The 26,637-nt window shown below is 39.0% G+C and overlaps 1 protein-coding gene across 6 annotated transcripts in view; it reads right to left on the bottom strand.

Moving 5' to 3' along the window:
- CCSER2 (coiled-coil serine rich protein 2) overlaps positions 1 to 26,637 on the bottom strand; it is a 108,992-nt gene that overhangs the window by 22,269 nt on the left and 60,086 nt on the right. For all 6 annotated transcript variants that reach the window (XM_084796801.1, XM_084796802.1, XM_084796800.1 and 3 more), the window contains 4 exons: positions 20,920 to 21,115; positions 7,149 to 7,232; positions 3,112 to 3,198; positions 1,376 to 1,465 (listed from right to left, as the gene is read on the bottom strand). In XM_084796801.1, the coding sequence (XP_084652927.1) occupies positions 1,376 to 1,465; positions 3,112 to 3,198; positions 7,149 to 7,232; positions 20,920 to 21,115 (457 nt within the window). The remainder of the gene's footprint in view (positions 1 to 1,375; positions 1,466 to 3,111; positions 3,199 to 7,148; positions 7,233 to 20,919; positions 21,116 to 26,637) is intronic.

The following is a 26,637-nucleotide window of genomic DNA, read 5'->3' as shown; positions in this document are numbered from 1 at the left end:
GTTGTTCTGGACCAGTTACTTTTACCTCAAGTAAGGAGAAAGATTTCCAGAACAATGAGGCTGGGGAGCCAGGGAGATTATGAAGTTTAATGACTTCCATAATGATGCAAAGTAAAGTTTCTCATACTTAACAGAAAGGGCAACTAATGATGTTTAAAACCACAAACACCCTGTGGGAAAACTGGAGATCCTAGAAAGACCAAATGCCCATGGAGAGGCACAAGGCACAGTCTTTCATCTGGGGCTTGTCTCCAAACATTTAAGTTTCCACACGCTCTAACATCAACGTAGAATTAAGCTCTCTTTGTCTGAGGATGCCATTTGCCTTCCATGACAGTCCCACACTACCTTCCTTCACCAAGCTCTTGGTCTGCCTAGACCATCCCAATCCTCGGCCTACACAGAACCTGCACTGCTTTCTCTCAGTGAGTGCATAGTCCCTTTGGCTGTTTAGGAACTGAGTAGTCTCCATTTATCTGTGTATGTCCTTCTCTAATTCCTCACTTCCCCTTCAACAACCAAGGCCATCTCCAAATAGATTCATTTCTGTTATTTCTATTATGTCATAGCATCCAACAGAGAAAGCAACTAGACGTTACATGAAAAGAAATAAAGTAACAATTTTGTAAACTTTAAAGGCTTATAGTTACATTTTCTAAGTTGGATTGATCATATTAGCCTTTATATTTTCCTATTAATTTGTATTACTGGGACTCTGCTGCATTACAGAACACAAATGGAATTTCAAAGTATACCAAGCTCTAATTAATAGACGTCTGTTACCTACCCCACACAATAGGATAATGACTGACATCCTGAAGTAAGTCCCAGGTACTGGTGGTGAATAATAGGCCACTTTTTAGCACTAAGTATATTTTGATATATAACACTTTCAAAAACAACAAACAATATTTAGTTATAATTTCCTATTTTTTTTAGTAAATCATACCCTATGTTTCCATGTATTAATATTTCCTAATTCCCTCAGTAGTTTGTAATTACAATAAAACCTCTTTGGAAAGTTTCAACACAAAAGGAAATGTGCTACATCATACACCTTCAAAGTAGGATATATTGTACAAGTCAAACCACGGTATTCCTACTCCCACAAAAACATGCAATGAGAAAAGAGTAGACACTCAAATAAAATGGGCTACAGTGAGCAGAATGGAAAAGCTATTAAAAGCGCATTCACATCTAGGGAACACACAAGAGAAGCTTTGGAAAGCACATAACACCTAGGAGACAACAAAAAAGCAACTCACCTAAAGGAAAAAAACAGCTATGGCAGATTCAAAATGATTAGTGATTAGATTGAAAATCAAAGCAACACACCTAAATAGCAAAGGACAGGAGTCAAGAACAAGTGACTTACAGGAATTCTTCTCCACGGTGTCTGGGTGTATTTATCAGCATATGTACACTTGTCCTCTTTAGATTTCTGGTGGCAGTTACACCGGGTTGCCTGGACAAAACCACAAATGTTTAAAATGGTTTAATTTTGCACATAGATGCAGGTAGTTAGAGGCTGTGTTTGGAAGAACAAGTCAAATCATCAAGCCACACATGCCGCTCAGGCTTCTTTCAGGGCAGAAGTGCCTACATCTAACAATAGGGTCTATTCAGACATCTGTCCCTGAGCTACAATTTCAAATAGTCAAAATTTTCTTTTGATAATCTCCTAAACTGTCTAAAAAACTCACTCTATATAATTTCATATGTATATATAAATGAGCATGTGTGTAGATATACAATATCACTTACATAGATGTAAAATGTATGTAGCAATCAAGGGCATAGAAAGAATGATATTCTTCCTCTGGTCTATTTTGATCCATTGTAGAGCACTGCCCTCAGGCCCTAACATGACCCTCACCAGACCAACTGTCCTTACTTGCAAGAGAACTTCAAGATTGGGCCTGATGACATTCCTCCCTAAGCCAGGGTGGAAAAGTTCCAGTAATTCACCTTTAGTAGCCACTCTTTTCTGCATCCTCTAGCCAGCCACATCTACTTCTGGCCTAATGATTCTAGTGGCCCTGTCATCTTGGGGAGTGCTGGAGTTTATATTCTGTGGAGCATTAACTAAGCGGGAACTCCATCTATGCACTTATAGGGTAAGGATTTCCAGTGGTGTAGCTGCTTTGGGCCCACCCATGGTCCTTTAGCAACTCCTCACCCATCTGAAAAAGAAATCAGTAGACCCATTCATTGGTCCCCCAAGTTGGACTTTGATGGACCGGTAGCTCAGGTTGGTGATGATGCCCTATAAGGAAGAGGAGATGTTCCTTTATAACTATCTGGGGAAATTGGTCCGGTAATAAGCACTAAAGGTAGCTTCTTAAACGAGTCTCTGATGGAATTCTCCTGGATATTGAATACAAACAGTCCACATGTTGCGCCTGTGCCTCGGTGCAGTGCTGCGGAGCCTCTCTAATGATCCATGAACTTACCACACTGGAATATTATCAATCAACACTAAGGTCCCTGTTTGTCCCTGTTCACTCAGGAGCTGGATGCCTGCAATATGACCTCAGTGGCACAAGTTAAGCCCTTGACACAATGGATGAAGTCAGTATTTCATAAAGCTGATTTTGCTGTTACATTGTTTCTTGGCTTTCAGTAAATATCCTTTCTGATTTTTGTAATTGTATGCAGTATGTTCTTTTTCAGCCTGGCCTTTTAACTAAGGGATCTGACAGATCATTTATCATTGCCACAGAAATGAAGTATTTCCCTAGAATCCCTTTCAGTGTAACACAATCCTTAAGGCCACTCTGCTCACAGAGACAAAATGCCAAGTACTCATTTCCCAAAACTTGTATGAAAGAAAGTCATTTACTCTGCATCAATAAGCAAAAGTAAAATGGAGAACTTTACACCCGCACAAAACCAACAATGAACCAACAAAGAATCATTCCCATGACTACTTCACATCTTACGTCAGGGTTCAGTCATATGCTTTACTGGAACATATACCCTCTAAATGCAATGCTACATGAAACTCTGAAAGGCAAAAAAAAAGGTCAAACTCCACTCCTGCCCAGTCCTATAAAAGCAAACCCAGCCCCACTAGGAAGAGTCTGTTTTAGTCTATGTTTTAATACTTACAAGCTGATGCTCTAATAGTTGAATTTTCTCATCTTTTTTCTTTATTTCATCTTTAAGTTGTTTTATTTCATTTAATAAATCTTCATTCTGAAATATGAAAAAATACTGTGATTTTCTTATAAGAAGCATAAAGTCAGTGAAATCCAACAATGAATGAATTATTTGTTGATCTAAAAGGAAATCTACTAAATTTTTAAAAATGGTTTCATGGTCTAAAGGCAAGTGACATGTAAATAATGAATAAAAATGGAAGTAACTGCCAACATTCACCAACTTCCCACTTGGATTAGCACCTGAGGTGATCTTGAAGATACATGGTTGTGTGCTGCTTTCCTTTTCATTAACATAATAAAGAAATTGGACCAAAGATTATATAGTAAAAGAAATTGCCATATAACTCAGACTTCAACTGAAATTTCAAGAGACACTAAGTTTTCTTTTGGAAAGCAACAAGGCAAAACAAACAGAGGGAACAGTCTAATTAATGTACAGGAGAAGATTCAAGAGTGGCTCAGAATTCAGCAGGAGAAATATGCCAGGTAAGTGCCAGGAGGGAGTGGTCTTCAATGAGCCACCTCGCTGACAAACAATGCCAGAATTAAAGGGAAAGGCACCAGCCAACATCAGCAGCAGACATACCCAATACTGTAAAACGGAAGTCTTTGCCAAGTTAAGCAATATTCTCCTACATTTCCAAAATGGCAAGTACTGTTAAGCTACCCTCAGCCAGTTTGCGTACCACTATTCAATTATCCACATATAAACATATACTGAGGAAGCAGAATAAGAAATTAGAGTGTACATTGTCATGAAGGTTTTATCCAAACAAAAAACATGTAAAATATTGATTATGTGTTGTTACTGAATAAAATGTGTCCTCTCCATCAGCTACAGTGAAACAGAGATTCAGAGTGAATATAATCAAAATATGTAACATACATGCAAGAAATTGTCTTTTAATTCAAAAATGAAATTATTTTAACAAGATCACAAATAAACATTAAAGAACAGATTTTAGGATGTGATATAAGTGGCCCAAAATGACAGGGAAAATCAGAGTTTATAAAATGCTATCATAAGTACTGTAATTAGGAAAGACTGAAAGAGCTGGACTTAAAGAGTTTAAGAAGTAGAAATATAGAAATCAAAAGGGAAAAGATGGATTAGAGAATACGAAGGAAATATTTACATGAATACACTAAGGACACATTTCTACACTGTACAGAATATAAAATCATTGATTAGGATCTGATGACTATAACTCATTACACAGAACCCTAAAACATTTGTATCATTAACACTGAAGTCAACACATGATGAAGGACTTCTACCTCAAGGACAGTGTAAGCGCATATTCAAGGCCCTGATAAAAATGCCTCACGACTCTGCCTGACAACTCTCAACTAGGTAATGGTAACTGATGGAGAAACAGAAAGTACTGAAAGTACATTTTTACAGACACTAATTAACGTGAACATACCCAGTATAATTCAGATCTCATAACAAGTTTACAACTTGTTTTTCAAATGAAATATGACAAGCAACGTGCTGCAACACTGTGTAGCCATTATTTATGTAAACATGGCCGGTTTCTACACTGTTAGAGAAAATGTGACCCCATGCGATATTCAGATACAGTACACAGCAGCGCATCAGGCACTGCTCTGTGGATTGACACCACAGGAAAAAATGTGCCTGTCAGAAATAGGCTCCAGCAAAGTCTTGAAAATGAGCAGAAGGTCTGAAGACACACAGAACCACCACAAACTTGGCTGTTCCATAAGACACTCTTAGCACCCCACATTACAGAAGTGAGGCCAAGCACAGCACACCCAGTGAGCTACATACAGTACCTCTGCCATACACACGCTATAGCCAAAAAGTAAGAAGTCATTTGGCTAAGAAACCAGGCAAAGGCCACATCAGAGAGGACCAAGGCTAGCAAGCATGGCCTTAGCCAGGAAATGACAGATTTGCACTTGAGATGGCTTTAGCAGTTTGGAGGAAATTTTTAACCAGGACAAATCTGGGCTAGTAACCTGCATCCAAGGTACTGTGATATTCCAGATGAGAAAGAAACCTAGACCAAGAGAGGGGTCACAGCCTCTAGGAAACTTGGCAATGCACCAAGTGGGAGAAGTCAAATCCATGTTTCTACCTTGAGGGATATTGTGAATGGCTATAAGTCAAAAGAAACAGAGAATATGGGACACAATAAACGATTGCATCTCAGCTTGAGTAACAAGAGCATCGTAAAGGAGCTGCCTAGGCACAAAGGGAGCAGGGTGAGGATGTCAGTCTTCAACGCGCCCGTCATGGCATAGTCAACACATGGACAAACTAGAAAGGAAAAGGATTGACAACGTGGCAAAGTACAAAGTTGAAATTACTTTTCTCTCTTCATACGCATTCCTGGCCTGGTGTGGCACTGCATGCTTGTCAGCACAGCAGTTCACAGGTGAGAACGGGAGGATCCGGAGTTCAAGGATAGCCTCAGCAACACAGCAAGATTGAGAGAAGCCTGGACTACATGAGACCTTGTCTCAAAATTAATTTTTGCATGTATAAAACCTCGTAAAATTTGAGGGAAAAATAATTTGAGGTGAAAAATGTGAGCTACAAAGCTAGGGAAATTTAGACATTTTCCAAGGTCATCTAAACCATGGGTTTTAAACTGGGTGCAGACATGAAACTTTTTTAAAACTCAGTCTTCTGCAGATCTGCTGGTGCAGAACACTACCTCACTACCAGCAGTGTGGAAATCCACGGGTGCAAGTGACTGAGCAATGACAGGTGGACGACGGGAGTAACCCAACGCAACTGCTGTGCTATCGCCTTGGGGTTATGATTGCTCTGTATATCACTGATTCTTGGCAAATCACTCAGAAGCCTATACTCCTCTGTCCAGGTATTTTCATCTTTGGCCATGTGAACCAACTGGAAGTAGCATTTGTCACATCCAGGCAGAATGCATATGAATTTTCCAAAGTTCTTTTTTCTTTATACGACAATGTTACATCTCACTATAAGGCTGATCCTTCAGTTTGGCTCTCAGAACAAAGAGGCCACGTGAAGCAGAATTTCAGAACACAGACCATGTTATATTATTTTAAGTCACTAATGTTCTGAGATTATCTGTCATTTGCAGTGACTAACAAATATGGGCAATTATATCTTGGAAAAGAGATGTGGAGGCCTTTACTTGAAAATATTTTTAAAATAGTATATTTAATTTTATTTCATGTGCTAGGTCTGAGGGTGTCAGGTCCCTTGGAATTACAGACAGTTCTGTAAGCTGCCATGTGAGTGCTGGGAATTGAATCCAAGTCCTCTGGAAATGCAGCCAGGGCTCTTAACCACTGATCTCTCCAGCCCCTACTTGAAAATATTAAGTGAATCAATATCTGTGTATGCTAGAGAAATAGTTCTAGAAGAGCTATCTACTAAAATCTGAAGATCATGAGAACTGTAGCATTTTAAATTGCTTATTAAAATATGCATCAATTCTATCACTGCATTTTCAAACATGGAAAAAGTAACCTCATTATTTGAATGTTTGTTCAACTCTATGAAGTACCTACTACCATTGTACTTTTATAAAAAACCTAATTTTGATAATTATTATTCATAGTTATAAGCAACAGTAGCAACTCCAGGGCAAATTACTTTCCAACTGACAAGGTGCAATTTAAGTCAAAGCATCCCAGGACTATCATTTTAGCTTAGGTTCGGAGGAAGTCTGATCAGTTTCCCAAACAACAAAGCTCTAGGTTAGCCTGTTTCTCACTCACAGCCTGGTGGATATTAAACAAATATTTGGCCACTGAGTTACAATTCCAGACCATTTTTATGACACTATCTCACTAAATAAGTTGCCTGGGCTGGCCTTGAACCCACTGTGTCGCAAAGGCAGACTGAGTGGTGGGAGCTGTAGGCTCTAGTTTTTGATATCACTATTATTCAAAGCTTAAAATGTCACTGCTATGTTATTTTTATAGTAAAGGCTTTGAAGTCTTCAGTGTAACTACGGGCCATACCTTATTTATCTGATCGCTGTCTTCCGGCTCCGGACTGGATGGCAATGACAGCTGAACATCATGCAGGGATCCACTTCCATCGTGCTACCAGGAAAAAAACAAAATAAAATATGAATACAGTAATCACCAACACTCACTTGAACTCCAATTCCCTGTAGTCAAGTACTGGAAAAGAACAAGAAGGAGATAAGGCTTCAGAAAGCTCCTCTCACTGCTACACTAGCAGGAAAAAAGTGTGGAGCGGGGTGGGCAGAGATAGCTTCAGATAACAGGAACACTGAATGTTATGGTTAGAAAAGATCTATAGGGAATCTCCAGAAGACATTTAAAATTAACTCAATTAAGAAAAGATGGAAAATGTATAATGAAAGCACGTTTAGATACAAGTTTCAGCATAAACAATTGAGAGGTAAATTTAAAACCTCAACAAAGGTTGGCCATAAAAATCATTTGATTAAGTATTAGATAATCAAAAACATGTGTCACATGACTAGACATAAGAGGTCTGAGAAAAGGCCTAATGGTGTCCTGTGCTGGATCAGGACAGACACAGGCAGAGGTACTGAGTAGGGAGGAGCATCAGGGCCACATGAGAGGAAGCTGGAAATGTCCTAATAAGATAATGAGGTGGTGCTATATAAACGTACACACACAAAGGTCAAGCTGATTGTGGAGATCTCTTAAGCACTCTAATAGCTACAGAATGTACCTCAGGAAGAAAAGCTGAGAAAATATTTTGTCCTTAAACACCATAGTGAAAATGAGACTATTACATTCTGGGCTTTGCTGAACTGATGATTTACTAGTTTAAAAAACTCCCATGTTCAAGATTCAAAGAGCCAATCTCAAGAAAGATCAGCCAGCGCAGGATGTGCCGGAGGTGAGGCTGAGGAACTGAGTCTGAGCAGTGCTGCACCACTGCAACAGCTCCGAGAACGTTGCCCTCCACAGAGGTGCGTGTTCAGCGTCTACACAACTGTGGATTTACCTGAACTGAGGTAGGAGTGTCTGAACAGGGCTGTGGAGGGAGGAGGGGAGGGCAGCTAAGCTATTTGTTGTACAATAAATCTATTCAGTCAGAATCTGCAATAGATAGGCCAAAGAATACATATTTAGCAAAGCTTAACAATCAATACAGATTGCAGTTATGACTGGTAAGCATTTGCCAGATTCTTACCATTATTAGATAAATTACACTTCTCCTAGTGGTAATATGAACACTAAGACCTGGGGAGGGAGGGAGGGAAGGAGGGGGGAGGGAAGGAGGGGGGAGGGAGGGAAAGGGAGAGAGAGACAGAGAGTGAGAGGGTGAGAGTGCTGCATGCACACAAGCATGTGAAGAGCAGAAAACTACCCCATGTGTCATCCTCAGCAATGACATCTGTTTCTTTTGAGCTTGTCTTCCACTGGCCTGATTTTCCAGTTAGACTAGAGATATCCTCCTGGCCTTCCCAGGTCTACCACACACCAGACAGTTCGAGTGAGTACTGGGGAGCAAGAGGGCGAGGAGGAGAGCAAGACAGCGAGTGAAAACAAGGGGTGGGGGGAGAATATTGCCCAGTCAGCAAGAAAGTGAGGCTGGCTTTTTATTATTTATTTTTATTTCATCTACATTGGTATTTTAACAGCATGTGGGGCTGTGTGGCATATCCTCTGGAACAGAGGTTACAGACAGTTGCAAGCTGTCATGTAGGTGCTGGGAACTGAACTGTAGTCCTTTGGAAGAGCAGCTAGTGCTCTTAACTACTGAGTCATTTCTCCAGCCCCAGATCCTTGGTTTTCAAGCAGTGTTTGACTTGACTGAGCCATCCTCCTGACCCCAGAACAAGGAAATAAAGCATGGAGGGAGTGTTTATTTTACAACGCACGTCTCAATAAGAAGTTCATCCCTATTCCGATGACATGGCATGTCAAAGCAGGGTAAATCTTACAAAAAAGTGCATTTGAGAGAAAGAGGCTCTGAAAACTTATCCTACTTCCACACATCTAAGTATCTTCCTGCCTACAGTACAAAGCACAAGAGAATGAGAGAAAACACAGTACATACTGTTTTGCCATGGCTGTGGGTGTAGTTGTGGGAAGTTATGCAGCAAGGCAAGAAAGAGAAAACCCCATATTTCTGGGGGAAAGAAAGGAGAGAGAGAGCTCAGCCAAACTGAAAATAACAGGGATGAAAAATAACAGGAAAACAAGTTGCATCTAAATTTCTAGGTATACCGCAAGTACAACTTCGCTTGAACAGCTAATCAAAGGCTGAAAGACAGCCAAGAAATAAACCACGCCTAGGCTCCAACTAGCTTATGCTGAACACCAAACAGATCTAGACCATAGGACAAAGGCACCGAGAAAGGAACTGTGGTTTCAATCTGGAGCTTGCACCCTAATGTTTATTAGACCTTTCCCTACTCTAAGAAACATATGCATGTCTCTCTTGCCTCCGTCCCTCTCCCACTGTGTGTGTGTGTGTGTGTGTGTGTGTGTGTGTGTGTGTGTGTGTATTCACTATAGGACTCAAGATGAAAAACTTCATATACAACACTAAAATACCTCTGACAATCCAAAATTACTATATACACAAGTAGAAAAATGTCAACTCACACAAACCCCACAGCCATAATAGCATAAACTTTATAACTGACTAGAAAAGATATATTAATAAGCGTTATAAAAAAAGTTCAGCCAGGCACCATAGTACATGCCTGTAATGCCTGCATTTGGTACACAGAGGCAGGAAGATTTCTGTGAGTTCAAGACCAGCCTGGTCTACAAAGTGCGTGCAGAACAGCTCATCCCTCCTCCCCCAAAAAAGTAAAGGTGAACTTGATGTAAATAGAAAAAGTCTCCCTCCACAAATAAAATATATAAAGTAAAAATCATTTGTTTTAATTTAAAGATTCACTATCAGGACTTGAGATGACAGAGTGAATAAGAAAACAGACTGACAGAAATGGTTCACTAAAATCAATGAAGAGAAAAAACAGTGACCAGGAAAAATAAACAGTCTGCTTAGGACTGTGTAGGGGCAATGACAACAAGGCTATTTCAGTCACTGGTGTCACAGAAGAAACAGGCAAGCATGAAATGCAGGAACTAAGAGCTTAAGAAACTATTCAAAGAACTGAACACACAAACTAGACGCTGTGAAGACAGGCTTACTTCAGTAGCAGGGAGACTCTCAATAGGTAGAAAGAAACACAAACTTCTAATCCTGGATGAAGATTAGAGAAAGTTACAGATAAATAAGAAAATGAAAATGTAGAGACCAAAGTTCGCGGAGTGGAACTAAAGTGGTATTTAGTGAAAAAGGTGGTTGGAAAGGCTGACCTAAATAAATAGAGTTGCTGTATCTCTTAAACGCTGAACACCAAGAGGTATCACATGCACAGCTCTACAGATACAAATCTGCAAAGTGTTATAAAATGAAGAAATTCCTCTAAAACTAGTAAGTTTTAAACTCATCTAAGATTAAGCAAATGTCCTGTGTAAGTATACAACTACCAACACACGTGAATTAAAATTTTAAAATTGTTGACAGTTTAAAGTGGTCAGTTCACATCTCTGATAACAAGACAAGAAATAGTGTAAGTAAAGATGACAAATCCTTAACATAATACTGAAAATAAGATTCAAAGTATCTAAACTGTAGAATATGTCATAAGGAAATGGGATGAAGTCTATGAATACAAGGCTAGTTCAGTTATCTAAGAAAAATGTAATCACACATACAAAAATAAAAGATCTCAGCACATGTGTCCTTACACAGCACAACCACGGAAAGGAAAGCTAGGGGTAAGGAGGGAGGGAACTGAGCAGTGGAGGGTAGAAGGACAGGTAACCAAGCAAAGCAAAGAGCTTACAAAGAAGGTAGAAGAAGCCATACACTGCTGGTCTTGTTTAATGACTTCATTTGTAATATTTTTGAACATACACTATAGCCTCAAAAAAAGTTAACTTCTGCAGCTGAAAAGCAAAACTGTAATACTCCTGCACTAGTCTACAAAGGCACTGAAATATCCTTAAGAATTTATTTCATATCAATACTGTTCTTTACCATCAGTCAATTTAATTTTCTTTTCCCCAGACAGGGTGTCATGAAGCTCAAGCTGGCCTCAAACTTGCTGCATAGCTAAGGATGACAGGAATTCCAGACATTCGTGACTCAACCCAAGTGCTGGGATTACAGGCAAAGTGACCTCTTGCTTAATTTAATGAGGGAGTGAGAACCAAACCGAGGGCTTCCTGCATGGCAGGCAAGTACTCTACCAACTAGGCTATCTCCTCAGCTCCCAAATTAATACTAACACTGGAGGGTGTCAGGGAGACACACAACTGTATAGACCATCCTAAGAGAATTTGAAATTATTAATAATTAAGTTGTTTCTACATCTTAAATTTTTAAAAATTTTGCATTCTATCCTGGCACGGTGGTGCACACCTGTAATCCCAGGACTCAGGGAGGCAGAGGCAGGCAGATCTCTGTGAGTTTGAAGCCAGCCTGGTCTACAAAGCAAGTCCAGGACAGCTAAGGCTACACAAAGAAACCCTGACTGGGGGGGGCGGGGGGGTGGGAAGGGAAAAAAATCTTGCATTCTATTTTTTAAAGCCTAGCAATTTAGACTTAGAAGATCAAAGAGGAAAGGGGCTTTACTTAGATCAAAGCACAAGAGCTTAGTCATCATCAACATACTCTCCCCTTGAATTAACTAAGGCTACACCTCCCTTAGATAAGACACTCACAACAGCAGTATTAGCTACTTAACCTTGCCTAAGATCAAAGTATCTGGGCCAAAATTAGAAAATACCTTGAGACATGTATAAACTTGAAGAAGGTTATAAATGAACTGAAAACATTTTCTTTTTAAAGGTGGCTATGCAGGTAAAGTCACTTGTCATGAAGCCTGAAGGCCTGAGTTCAAGTCCCAGGAACCACGTGGTGGGAGAAGAAAATAAACTCTCCCAAGGTGTCCTTTGTCCCCTGGCCTCAACATACATAATACTATAAATTAATCATAATACTAAGAAATTACTTCACCTCTGATTTTTTAAACTTCACAATATACACAATAAGGAAATAATACTTATTCATGCTGGATACTGTTTTGAGTCTTCTGTACTCAAATACAAATACAAGTACAAAATAAGATCTAAAGCATAGCAAATGAACAAAACATAAGCAGTTCAGTTAACTGGCTACCCAAATAATCTGGGCTTTTACTCAGTTTCTTCAATTGTGAATTTTAAATGCCATTATAATGCTAATGTATTATTCATCAGCAAATCACAAAATAAGAGCATGTGTTCAGGCTGAGAGTTGAATAGAGGGTCTTGTTCTCACTAGGCAAGAACTCTACCTCTGAGCTACGTCCCCAGTCCACGCTGTATTTTATTAAAAATGAGGAGATTACACCTTCTCATCTAAAAACATCAAAGGATTACTGCCAGGCAACCTTCTTCAGCTGTTCTGTTTTGGGACAGCAGGAAAGTACATTTCTGGAGTGGTATTTAGCTTCCACAAATTAACCATTAGAAAACCTAGTAATACCATCTTACCCAGGAGGGTCTCCCATGAGTTTGCAAAAACTGGAGTCTTCCTATGAGTTCCAGAGCAGCTACAGAGGACATGAAATCTTGAAATGGTTAACAAAACTGTCTGGCAACACTGACCAGTCTGTGCTGACAAGCATCATCAGTGATGTCAACAAAGCTGCTTTGTGTTCAGACAGGCTAGCGCCCAGTCATGGTCATGGAGGCATCTCAAGAAAGGCAGCAGAGGAAGGGGAAAGGGCTTCTTCGCATTTTCAAGAGTAGTTAGGTTGTTTGTCTGTTTGTAAATTCAAAGACATATAGACAAGCAAATCACACTGAATACAGTCCACAGTGTCAACTAACAATTTGAGTGCTACTGTCAACTGATGAAGTGTTCGAAATCTAATAATTCAAGCAACATTTGAAGATGTAAAAACTAGAATTAAAATTTTTCAGTTTTTCAGAAGTGAGTTGATCCTAACAGATGCTTAGGGCAAGCATCTTAGACAAAAGAAAAATACCTGACATTTTTTTAAAAATGAATATTGAAATATATGGAAAAACTCATCATAATATTTTGAGAAAAAACTACGTGTAACCCTATGTTTAAAGGTATCATTTAGCCTAGGTAACTCATCTCTGAATATGGATATGTCTTTCGATAATGCCCTTCCTCCCACACATTTTCAGCTAGGCATGGTGGCTCACTTCTGTAATCCTAACATCCAGGGCTGAGCTAAGAAAGGAGGTTCGCCAGCCTGGAGCACCTAATGAGACACTACTCATCACTTCTGTGCAAAAAAAAAACAGAAGAAAGGAAAGAAGAGAAAGGAAAGGCGGGAAACATACATATAAACACACACTTAATTTTCTTCTAATTTTCTCCGCTTTCATATTTTAGAAAAACTTAGCTGCAGGTAATCTGTTCTATACTGTTGCTCTATACTACTGAGTGAATCCAACACTTTTTTTAAAAACTCCCTACGTTTTTCTTAGTAAACACTTCAGTGCTTTTCACTTCTGTTCCCATTCTTATCCACTCTTCTGTGTTAGTACAGTATCCTAAGCTAATGGTTTTCCTGATGGTTTTTTTTTTTTTGTTTTTCCTCCTCTCTTACTATTTTCCAATGTTCGCAAAGCTTACCCTTTAACATTTCCAGTTTTGTACTCATTCTCATAAATTCCAAATGTAAACCTGCTAAGATACTGGTTGAAATTATACTAGCAATATAACCAGTGCGGCAAGGAGTTGAGATTCACACCCTACATCTCAGATGGACTCTTCCATTGCCCACAGAGCAGGCAATTCCCCACCCTTTGTTCCACGCCATTCCTGATGTTATTTAACACCTGCATGTCAGCCCAAACTATAAGCTAGTTGTTCTGCCTAAACATTTAACATCTATGAATTAAATAAGGGTTAAATAGTCAGCGTTCCTTTACAACAAACATTTTCTGAATTGCTTTCTTTATAAAGCATCAGAAATATCGCTCTGTAGGCTAACTGGCTTTTTAAGGTTTTATCTACACTTGATAACTCTGTTCTTTATCATTTAAACCCTGTATTTAGGGTTATTAGATATGAAGTTTAAGTATACTACTATTTGCCTAACTGTTTTTGTGAGGGGAGTGGGACATGACACACAGAATGAAGTAAACTTCCTATCACATCCAGGTACACTACATATGTAGTGAGCATGTATGAAGGCATGTATGCATGCCTGCATCTGTGCACACAGTATTATAAAAAATTTATTACATAGTCTTTATTACATGCAATGATCTTAACAATTTATATGGTTTTGTCTAAGTAAAAAAGCATAATCATTACGAACAAACTTCGTGTCAAGACTCACACACTAAGCTTAACCTATACTGTGAAGAATAATGCACTGATGTACAATCTAAAATAAGGCTCTCTTTCTTTTTAGCTTCAATATTGTCATACTATTTGACATCAATCAGTACTTAATAGAGTATGGAGAATGATAATGCAACAACAACTAAATAAACTTTAAAGTAGGTAGAGTTCACATTGGGGACATCTATGTAACAGTGTAAGCAACGCAAACAAACAACAATTCTCACGTTTTCATAGTGTAAAAGGCCCTAAGATTTAGCACAACTGACACCATGATGGAAGTGTCATTCAGACCTCAAGTTCCAGCACAAAGGTAGCAACCGCTGCTAGCATAAGAGCAAACGCCTAATCCATCAACTCCCATTGTTCTGGTAAAGTCCCTAATGTACTAACCTTGTTCTTTGGCTTCTGTAGCTCTGTTCTGGCTAACTTAAGTGTCTCAACCGAGGATATAGTTTTGGTGCTTAAACGCTCACCCTGAGAAAGGCTCAGGACTACACTTGGTTCCCCAACACCCAGTGTTGCTGCTGGCCAGCTAATAAAGACTTTCTATTGGCTTGAAACTGTGTCTAAGTAGTCTTCTCTGATATATACCTCCCAACAATACTGCCCAAAGCAATTAGCAGATTCAATAAAATCCCTATCAAAATGTCAGAGACTTACTTCACCAAATTAGTAAAAATCAATCCCCAAATGTATCTGGAACCACAAAGGTATCCAGATAGCCCAACTAATTTTGAGTATACCCTTTTCAGTACAAAATACACTTTAATACATGGCTTGATGCAGCAAATCTATCTCCTGAGTGTCAAGAAAGTTACTGATCTTAAGAAATGCACTTGAAATTCTAGCACTCAGGATACTGAGGCAAATTGATCCTAATTTCATAGCCAGTCTGGTCCTCATAGTAAAGTTCAAGAGCACCCTGAGCTATATAATAAGATCCTGTCTCAATGAAAAAAATAAACAAAAAATGGTAGCATTTACTAACAGCAGAATAACTTTTAGTACTAGAAGTAAATTTAATAAAACTAAAGTAATCTATAAAATATTGCTGAAAAATTAATACTAAATCAACTTACCAACACACCACATTCCTGGACATATAGATATTCTAGGCCATCAATTCTTCCTGAAATGTACTTACTGATTCACTGTTATTTCCATCAAAATCCCAAGAGATTTTCATATAATCTAACAAATGATTCCAAGACTTTATAGAAAAACAAGGTACTCTGAGTTCTTAGTAGGGAGGAGAGAAAACTCAGCACTGAGGACTTGCAGCAAAACAAGGCTCTGCATTCAATATGAAAGAAAAAAAGGAGGAAATAGGCACTGGAGAAAAAAAAAGAAAAGATTAGAAGTGAGCATTGTCACAGAAAAACAAACAAACCAAAAAATTATCATTAAGACTAAGTGGGAAGCCAGGGTAGAAAAAGCACACTGTCATCACAGAAGGAGGAGCGTGTGCTCTGGGCCAGCCTGGACACACAGGGAGACCCTGTCTCCAAAAGAAGAGGGGGTGAAAGGATGGCAAGTAAAACATGGATAGGAAAAGCTAGATTCCAGGGTAACAGGAGTCTGCGGTCAGAAAGGAACACGCTGGGACTTTATTATTACTGTTTCATTTCTCAAGTTGGATACTGAGTGTCAAGCAGATTTGCATCTTTCCATATTTTCTGCAGTGTACAGTCTTTATGTGATGCTCATATACGCTTTTGTAAGCCTTTTTTTTTTCCTGGAGTGATGAGAACTGTGTGGTAACAAGTTTTACTATCTACACTATGCTCACATATTTAGTTTTGCCAATGAAGTTAAATTTAGAAAAACGGAACTTCATATTAGTAACATTTTACTCCAGGTAGATATATACTCACACATGTGTATATGCTTCAAGCAAAAACGCCTGAAACAGACTACAGAGAACTAAAGGCTGGGAGGCACCACCGCTATTGTTTTCATTATAGTCCCATAGTCTCAAGTGCAGGTTTTAAAACTATAATCGAGATGCCATAAATTATGCAATAAAATGTACAGAATATTAACCTAAAATAATGCAAAGGCTTAGGTTGGAAAAACGTGTTCTATACCAACACACACACATGCATGCACGCACACACACACACACACAGGTGGCCATGAGAAACACTGAGCTGTACATAACAAATGAAAATACATGAAAGCAAAATACAACAGGTAACAATTTTAAACATTTATATGGAAAGGAAGACTTTCTCCAAGCGAACTCATAAAGATGACTTTAATAAAACAGATTCCAATCGCTGAGAGTGTTGCCTAGTAGTAGAGCACTTGCCTAACACGGCGCAAAGTGATGGGTGTGAACTCCAGCACCTTAAGAAAGTGGAACAGACCCCACTTCTTGGTTTGGCCAAGAAGAGAGGAGTAGGGGGACGGTGGATGGTAAGAGGGTTTGGAAGCTCCCTTCATGTGCTTAGCTCCACACTGTCCCTTAGGGCTTGAAGACAAAGACACCGGGGTGGGGGAATCCCTTGTTTGTTCTCCCTAATTGCTTTCTGAGCCTCTGCTTATATAGCACTAATAAGAGTTCATTATTTTTTGTTTTGTTTTGTTCTTAACGAATGTCCGACGTTTTAATTTCTCTGGCTTTCCCTTTCTTACTGGTCTCTCATGTGTTTCATACTTGGGAAATAGAGGCAAATCTCTGTGAATTCAAAGCCAGCTTTTCCTATATACCAAAATTCCAGGAAAACCAGAGCTACACAGAGATACCCTGCCTGCTTCCCCTCACCAAAAAAGAATATTAATGTGAAAATTTAATGCATTAAAAATGCCCAGTGTTATAGAATGAATCCAAAATGTTTCCCATGAGTTCATATTTTGCAATAAATCTTATTCTCCACATGTGACACTATTTTAACAACATGTGGAATTTTTACGAGGTGCAACTAGTAGATGCCAGTTAACAGAGGTGGGCCTTGGAAGGTTAGTTTGTCTCTGGTTCTAACATTAGCTGTCATGAGAGAAGAAGCCTCTGGCACACAATCTGCTGTCAGGATTGAACTGCCCCACCAAGCTGTCCCCACCAGGATGGACTATAATCTGCGAGCCAGGTTGTTTCTGTGGGGTATTTTGATCAAAGTGACAAAAGTAATTAATACAGATTTCTTTTCTTTTTTAAACCTAAACAAAAGCAGAATTTTCATCTATGGAGATGCTATAGGCACTGCAGTGGTATGCAGGACAGAGGAACACCTTTATCTGGTGCTGAGGGCCCACTGGCATTCATCCAACCAAAAACTGAAGACCAGCCATCTGGCAGACCTGGCCCATGTACAGAGTCCAAAGTCAGCTTTTAATTACTCAATTTCAAATACTAATAAATAAGTAATTATTACATGGGATATTAGAAAAGGCATACCAAAATAAAAGAAAAATTTTATCCTTTGAAAGAGATAAAATACAAAAACAAAAAGCAAAAATCACCCCACCCCTCAGCAGTATTAACGAAGCAGACCAGAAGCTCTCTACTTAATGTGCATCTTGAAAGAGCAGTAACTGGTCTACATAAACAAGGAACTGAATACAATAGAGTCTGGGAAACTAAAAATGTTGCAAATGGTTGAATAAAAATATAGCTGGAATATAAAATTAGAGAAATACACAGAAAGCATGATGAGTTCTCCCAGTGTGACAATGTAAAAGAAATAAAAGATCAAGAGAAGGAATTTGGAAGTCCTGGTTCTGATTAGTAACGATTACAGAGACACAGCAGATAACAACTAAGGTCGGAACATGAGAACATGTCACACTATGAATTCCAACAGCCTAACAACTGCTGAGAGAGCAAATGTAAACCACTCACAACAAATTCACACTGAAAATCACCTTGATACTGCAGCATGTGAAGATTAGGAGATCTTTAATCTCTTGGACAGATTTTTTTTTTTTACAAAAAGGCAAAACACAATGAAAAATGGGGGCTCATAATGCAATATACTTCATAATAGCTAAAATTAGATCACAGAAAAGCAACATCTTCCATTTTTTTCTTACTTTGATTTCAGCCACACTTTTTCAAAATCACAAACTTAATATCAATCATATGCAAGTACAGAATAAAGAGAATTTTCTTAATAACGTAACTAAAAATGTTTGCCATGTATTTATCTTGTTAGGAAATAAATTAAGGATATATTCCAGTGAAAGGAGGGCAGTTACCAGACAAAAGAAGATGTACTATCCAGAAAATAGTGATCCTCTGACTACCACACACACACATAATCACACAGGTACACACAGTACTATACAAACACTATAAAACAGTATATTTAATTTAAAAATGTAAGAGACAGTTATACCAACTTAGACGCCAGTTTTTAAATTTATTTTGCAACTAGAAAACTCTAAAGCTATCCTAAAAATATTCTGCAATTTTCACCTCACAATTTTGTTTTCACTTGAAGTCAGTTTGGTCAATGTGAACTACTGAACATTTAGAGAGTCTTTCAGGGTCACAGCTTCACACACAGAAAGTGTTTCAAAGACAATCCCTACAACACGTTATCAGCTATCAACTCACTGTCTTTTGTCAGTTAGCATTCTTACTTCAAATTGAACATGGCCTGTCTTACCAGCTGGTATTTGTTGGGGTTGATCTGGAGCTACTATGTGTTCAAATGTAACTGCTTGCCCCCAAGATCCTTACTGTCCCACTAGCAAATTCTTACATATTCTCCGAAATGATGTTGTGTGAACCTTGCCTCCCAAGTTATCTCTGATTAGCTAATAAATTTGTCTATACCAGGGTCTGGGCAAAGGAGAGGTAGGCGGAGTGAAAGTTTGCAGGCTTGTAGGGTCACAGAAGGAAAATGAGGACAGAGAGGGAGGAAGAGAGGAGGAAGCTGCCATGGGTTAGCATAACCAGAGCATGTGGCCAAAAGCAGCTTGTTCTCTGAGGACTGGCCTGAGGGAGCAGAAGCAGCCTAAGTGGAACAAGTGCACATATCTATGGGGATTTTGGATGCAAAGGAGACAAGATAGCTTAGAGAGTTGATATATGCTCAGCCCTAGTGTTTTAACGCTTATTTTAAATCTAACAAGTTTATGTGTCTTTTATTTATAAAATAGCAGGTTAAGAAATAACTGCTGCTGTATCAATAAACAGCATTAATTAATATTAGTAGAATAATTAATTCTATTTACAGATATTTAATAAGCTTTATCATTTAGAGGAATATATCCTAAAACAATGACTAGCTCACACAAGGTATATTTTGTATATTTAGTATATTTTAGCTATTTCCTACCCTTTTCTACCAAGTTGTACCTTTAAAATATAGCTCATGAACAGAAAATCTTCCTCCCAGATCAGCCAATAGAGAGACAATAATGGAGTAAAGCCTATGTATTAGTTATAGTTTATCTAATATGTATGGACATTTCCACTACCGAATCCTTGTATGTTTACGAGGAGTCCAAGCATCACAGATCCCACCCTCTTTTCCCAGCCTCAGCACACAAAAGCTTCTTGTCAACAAGTATTCGATAGCCACAAGTAGTCCAGAAAAGCCTGAAACAAGAAATACAGGGCAAAGCCTATTACTAAGAGCGCTAACACCCAGAGTCAACTACTAGGAGCTCGATTACACTTTCAGCTAGCCTTTACAGAGCAGATAGAAGAAGCTGGTTTTGGTGGCCAGTGGGAACTCTAAAACTTGGCCTCTGCTCATATGACACGAGGGCATACAATCCTGAGAAAGGTGACCCAGACAGCAAACTAAGAAAAGTCAGGTAGTTCTTTCTCAATTATAATTTTTAAATTTGGCTAGAATATCAACTGCAAAATTAGACTTAAAGCCACATAAAAGCTACCCACAAATTAAAATTGGTATTTCATTCCATGTTTATTTGGTAATGCTGAGTATTTTCATAAAGAAAGTACCCTTGAATCACAAGCTGAGTTTTCCTATCAGCATATCCTGTGACTTTGTTCAACATCTGGTGCTACTACAGGCTAGACTGTCTCTAAAGACAACAGGTCTTCAAAGTCTCAAACAAAAACCAAATTAATTCTATTTACCATTAAGCAGAAATTATAGAAGTTACTAATGCCCAGTATGTTTCTGATATCAGATATCAATTAACAAGTACAATTTCTAAATTTTCAGGAACCTTACTATGTTAAGCTTTCCTTTTCTCTAACAGGAATCTATGTTCTTTCTTCTTTTGTCTTATGGTGTTGGGGATGAATTCAAAGCATGTACTATTTATAGGTTTTGTTTGAAAACAAACAAACAAACAACAAAAAAAACTAGACATATTAGAAACCCAAGTAACTTTTTAGAAAAGCCAATCTGTGTTCAAGTTACGAAGGTAGAGCTGGAATATTGATTACATACACACCTGATGCAACAGACGTTTGAGTTTCAGTAACTGTGTTTTTACAGCTGTGCAGTCCTGGACCATGTGCCGGAGGGTCATCTCATCCAGTATCACTGTGTTGTCTGGCACATCTACAAACATCTTCTGAGCCTGGAAAAAGGGTGTCCCTCCATAGCTTTCAAAATGACCCAAAGGGGATTCTCTGTAAGGAGAGCCTCTGGAAGGGTGGGGAAGAAGGGAAGGAAAAGATATACAATTTAAGAAGAAAGAAAGGTCCAGCATTATTGCAGCAATCTTTACAACTCCTTTCCACAATGCCTCCATACTCACCCCAAACCCTGCACGTCCCCACTGGGAAGTACAATCTGTTTAGCTGTTAGTAAAATTGTTATCTTCTATGATTCTCTAACCTCATCCATTTGTGGCATTTCACACACTGGCTGAATAAACCTTCCTTAAGAGCCAAAAGAAACAGAAAATACTCTTGACAAGGCTGTGGCTGTCAGAATTGTGCTCACCCCTTTCTGCACTGACTCGTCTTTGCCTGCTGACTTGGGGTGGCATCTTAAATGGCACAGCATTCTAGGTGCACAGCTAGGTAACAAAGCCACATTAGCTCCCAATGTGGACATGCCTTTAGACTGTCATCTCTTCAATGCTCATCTTTAAAGCCGACGGTGCTCTTTTTCTTTCTTCTTCCTTCCTTTCCTTTCTTTCTTTCTTTTGGTTTTTCAAGAGAGGGTTTCTCTGCAGAGCCTGGGCTGGCCTGGATTCACTTTGTAGACCAGGCTGGCCTTGAACTCACAGAGAGTGCTGAGATTATAGGTGTATGCCCAGCTTCTTTGTTCTTTTCTTACAATGACCAAAAAAATCATTTTTTACTAATAAAGGTTTTAGCAAGGTTTTATAGGCATCTGATGTACACCATGTATTCCCTAATTTCAAACCACAGTTTAAAAAACATAAAACCTACTGTTCCAGCCATGGGATAGAGTGCTTGCCCAGCACGCACAAGCCCCTGGCTTGATTCTCATAAACTGCTGGTACAGTCCTATAATCCATCACTTAGGAGGCAGCGGCCAGAGGATTAGTTAGTTGTACGTGGTTATCCTCCTTAGTACAGAGCAAGTTTGAATTGAGGGCAGCCTAAACTACATGAGAAACTGTCTTTATATTTTAAAAAAAAAGCTATCTTTAAAACTTTAATTCAAGTGTGGCAAGGACATTTATGCTTGTAATCATATTCAGGGGCAAGAGAAACAGGAGAACAAAGCCTGGGAGAAGTTCATCTCAACAGCAACAACAGCAACAACAACAACAACAGCAACAACAACAACAGCAACAGCAACAACAACAGCAGCAACAACAACAACAACAAGGTGGTACTTCCCTTCAGCTTCATCCTATAATAGCCACACAGAATAAGAAAAAAAGTAGGAATAATATATTTCATGGGAACGTAAAATATAATGTATTATCCAGAACTGATAGCTTAAAAATTATTGTATCCACATTATATATAATTCCAGTTACTAATGTATGACAAATATATGAAATCTGACTAGCTAACAGTACACTTAAAAAACATTTCTCCAATATGATAGCCATTGTCATACATTAGAAATAAAGCTAAATTCTGTGTATTAAATATGTACAGATCAGTGTGCTGGAGTTCAATCACCATGAAGAGAGAAATACAGTATCTACTTAAGCTTCTATTTTTCAACAAATAATCCCAGAATCCTCAATATTTATTGTTAGATATTTTCACAAGATTGTTTTTCTCTGAAACTACTCATTCAAATTTCAGGACTAATGCTCTCCTAACCAAAGCAAAAAATCTTCATGAATTTCATACCATTTATTTATTAATAAGATCTTATATATTCCCATAATTCTGCTCTAATTTTCTTATCAATTTTGAATTCTAAAATTTAAATTTTAAGATTTCAAACATCAGTAAACTAGTATGAAATTACCCGCCTATGGCTATATTCTGATGAAAAAATATCTACTAGTGAAAAAATAACAAGAGTTAAGACAAAAATACAGAATAACTCAACAAGTGAGTAGTAGGTATGAAAATAGCTGTGTCTTCTGAGGAAATAGGCTGATATACTTCGGAATTTTTTTTTATGGTAGCAAAGGACTTAGGACAGACTGTAACATAGAGTTAGTGTAAAATAAAAGGGAAAAAAGAAAAAAGAGTAATGGCTGAAAGTAAAAGGAGAATATTCAAAGTGGTTTAGGATGCCAGAGATAGAATCTAGCTCTTCAAGCTGCTTCCCCAAACTGTTGCCTTCACAGAAACTTCTTGATCAACAGCTAACTATCCACAGTCCCCAAAGCACAGTACAAAGTGTCCCTCATTTCCAACGGCACCTTCTTCTTTCAGTGGTTCCTGCTAGTCCTGCACTCATCCTGCAGTCCCTCTACTCATGTACCTCAGCAACTCCTCTTCATCTGTAGTTAGCTGACACTCCCTTCTGGGGAACCGTCCTTAATCCCCTAAGGTGCAACCATGTGCTGCTACAGGCATTTTTACAGAGCCCAGTACTGCATCCTCTTACAGTGCACAATACACTGGGTATGTTTTTTCATGCCTGGCAAATTGTATGCTTCATGAAGAAAGACTGTATTTTCATTCCTTTGATGTGCATAGGGGTTTATTGTTATTACTGCTTTGGTACTGAGTAAATAAGGAGAATGGATTTTAACTCTCAGTTTGTTGTTTTAAAACTTTCATCTCTAAGATTCTAAAACTTTATAGCTGTGACATGAAAAACAAAGTACTCTTTATGGAGCTGGAGAGCTGGCTCAGTGGATAAGAGCACTTTTTGTTCTTGCAGAGGTTCGCTTCCCAGCACCCACACGTTCTCACAATCTATAACCCCAGTTCCCAGGGATCCAACGGCACCTTCCACCCTCAGCAGTTACCAGATGCACACATAGTTCACATACATGCATGCATGCATGCATGCATGCATACACACACACACACACACACACACACACACACACACACACAGAGGCAACGGGGGTATGAGGAGGGTTGAGAGAACAGAAGTAAATGGGTAGGGAGGACTAACCAAAACAAAGAGCATGAAAAATCCTTAATGAAGCCCACTGCTTTGTAAGTGTATGTGCGCGCGTGTGTGTATGTGTGCGCGCGTGTGTGTGCGTGTGTGTGTATGTGTGCGTGTGTGTGTGTGTGCGCGCGTGTGTGTGTGTGTGTGTATGTATGTGTGCGTGCGTGTGTGTATTTAAATGGAGCAGCCTTGTCTGTGTATATAATGCTTCCTTAAATAGTGAGTTACTACACAAGAACCTCAGTGACAGGTCTAAGATGCTTCCTGGTGAGTTAGGGAGGCCCCAGAAGCTCCCAACACAATACAGGCATTGTTCTCGTTTCCACACTGTAACTAGATGTCAAGACCCTACTGCTGAACACACAACACCGTGGTTGTAGGACAAGAAAAACAAGCTGGAAGCGACCTGGAAATGTTCCCCCAGCTAGCTAGATGGGTAACTAATCAATGGACTTATCACATAGCGGATCATGCAGGCTAACATACTGACCTGTCGGAATGAGGTGCCCACTAATAGTATCATGACAGTTATGGGGTAGCTAACTGCCTTCTAATTGGAATCAAAGCCTGTTCCACAGGAGAGAAGTCATGCCTAGTACAAGAAATCTGGTCAAGGGCCCATGGTTGTAGCGGTCATCGAATGGAACCTATTAGGATGTTTTGCTAAACGGACATACTGTCAAACTACCTTCTAAATCTCTGCTAATAACAATAAATTAATGTTGCTCTCAGCCTTGGTCAGAGAGGCTTCTTACTGCAGTGAGTAGCAGGCAATGCAGAGACTCACAACTGGTCTACATGCTGAGAATAAGTGATTGCCACGTGCTCAGCCCTACATGGGACATAAACATCAACACTGAAAAGGCTCAGAAACACTGCAGAAGAGTAGGACAGAGGAATGCAATAGCTGGAAGAGGGAGAAGAGGATTGTGAAATGCTGTCTTGTAGACATGGGATGGCATTCACACTCACAAATTCATAGGCGCTATGGCTACCTGCACCGAATCAAACAAGTCAGTCCTCTAGTGTGGACTGGGTAGGGGCTCATGGGCTCCAGAAGCTCTTTGCAACTGATGGCTGTGGTGGAGATAAAGCCTTTCTTTGGTGGTTTGGCTGATGGTAAGTTGCCCACATTCTAGTGGAATGCTTCACACTCCTGCAAGCAGCACCTGCTGGACTCAGCGGTTATTTTAAAAAGAGGAGGAGAAGGAGGATAAAAAAGAAAGAATGAAGACGGAAAAACTGAAGGAGGGAGGGAAGGGGTAAGGAGGAAAAGAGAAGAGAGGAAAGGAAAATGAAGAAAAGAAAAAGAAAGGAAAGGAAAGGAAATTGAGAGGAATGTTAGGGGATCTAGAAGAAGCAGAGAGGAGGGGAGAACCAGGGTACGTATGACCAAGATATACTGTATACACATATGAAATTGTCAAAGGATAGATTAAAGATATTCTAAAAAATATCCTAGTTAAAAAACATACTGAACGTCACTTATTTGCTGCATAAATGAATAAAAAAGGGACTTGGCAGGGAAAATACTCAGCTTTCTACAGCATGACAATCAACTGAGCTTCAACTGAGTTCACAGAAATGAGAGACAAATGCACAGAACTTTCAAGAAAGTTTCAAGACTTCCAAGAAAAGAGCATTCATCACTAACTGAATATATTAACTAAGATCTGTCATGTAGAAAAGGCCTGCCCTGGCCTCTGATTTGGATTCAAATTCTAGTTGACAATGGCCACTAAAACTACTAACTAAAATATATAGCCCTTTTAAAACAGTCATATTTTCTTCATTTTTAAATTACTTATAAAGATCTTGAATTGGGAGTCTCAGCTATTATTTGCTATACAACACAGGAAAAATGACAGTTTCCATACAATTCATTTTTCTTGCCTACAAATTAATGAGAATATTAACAGTAATTGCTTCCCTAGTCTGGCAAAGTATATAAATCAAGTAATATGTTAAGGAGTTTAGAATATTAAATGATATATAGTAAATATTAAATAAAACTAAATTACTACCATACTATGAATCATTTCCAACTACCTTTTGAACAGAAATGTCAAAGATGCGGTAAAGATACGGCCATCAACAGGTTGGCTTTCTAACTGTATTTTGTTGCTAAACCATCTGACTATAGCTTCAAAATAACATAAAACCTTACCAGGGAAACATCTGGAGACTGGTAGGGAAACATAGATATAACGGGAAGGCTGGGAGGCAGCCAACATAGAAGGAAGAAAAAGGAAATATGTGGTGGAAAAATTAAAGAGAGACTGCAGAAGAGGAAGACAGTGACAGGCATGGGTTTCTGGGTTGTGAGATGATACGTTTACACATGACAGGGAATCCTGGAAACAGAGAGGGGCAATATCACTTTCCAAGAGTGAAGCTCACATCCAGGGGCAACAGAATAAAGAGTAAGAACAGACCCAAGGAAGAAGGAAGCTCTACACATAACACCCACTGTCACTCAACAAGTGTAATGCTACAGCAGCGTACAAGCCAGCAGCCCTAGACTTCTAAGAGTAGAACCAGACAACAACAGCAAGACAGAAGACCAGAGGCTCGGGCCCTGACCACAACACATGATAACCGTGTCAGTCACGGAGCCCACGGGCAGTCACAGGGTGGCAGATAAGAATTC

Source organism: Acomys minous, assembly GCF_964271855.1.
Source record: "Acomys minous genome assembly, chromosome: 9".
In the NCBI taxonomy this organism is placed as follows: domain Eukaryota; kingdom Metazoa; phylum Chordata; class Mammalia; order Rodentia; family Muridae; genus Acomys; species Acomys minous.
This window is presented reverse-complemented; position numbering and strand designations above follow the sequence as displayed.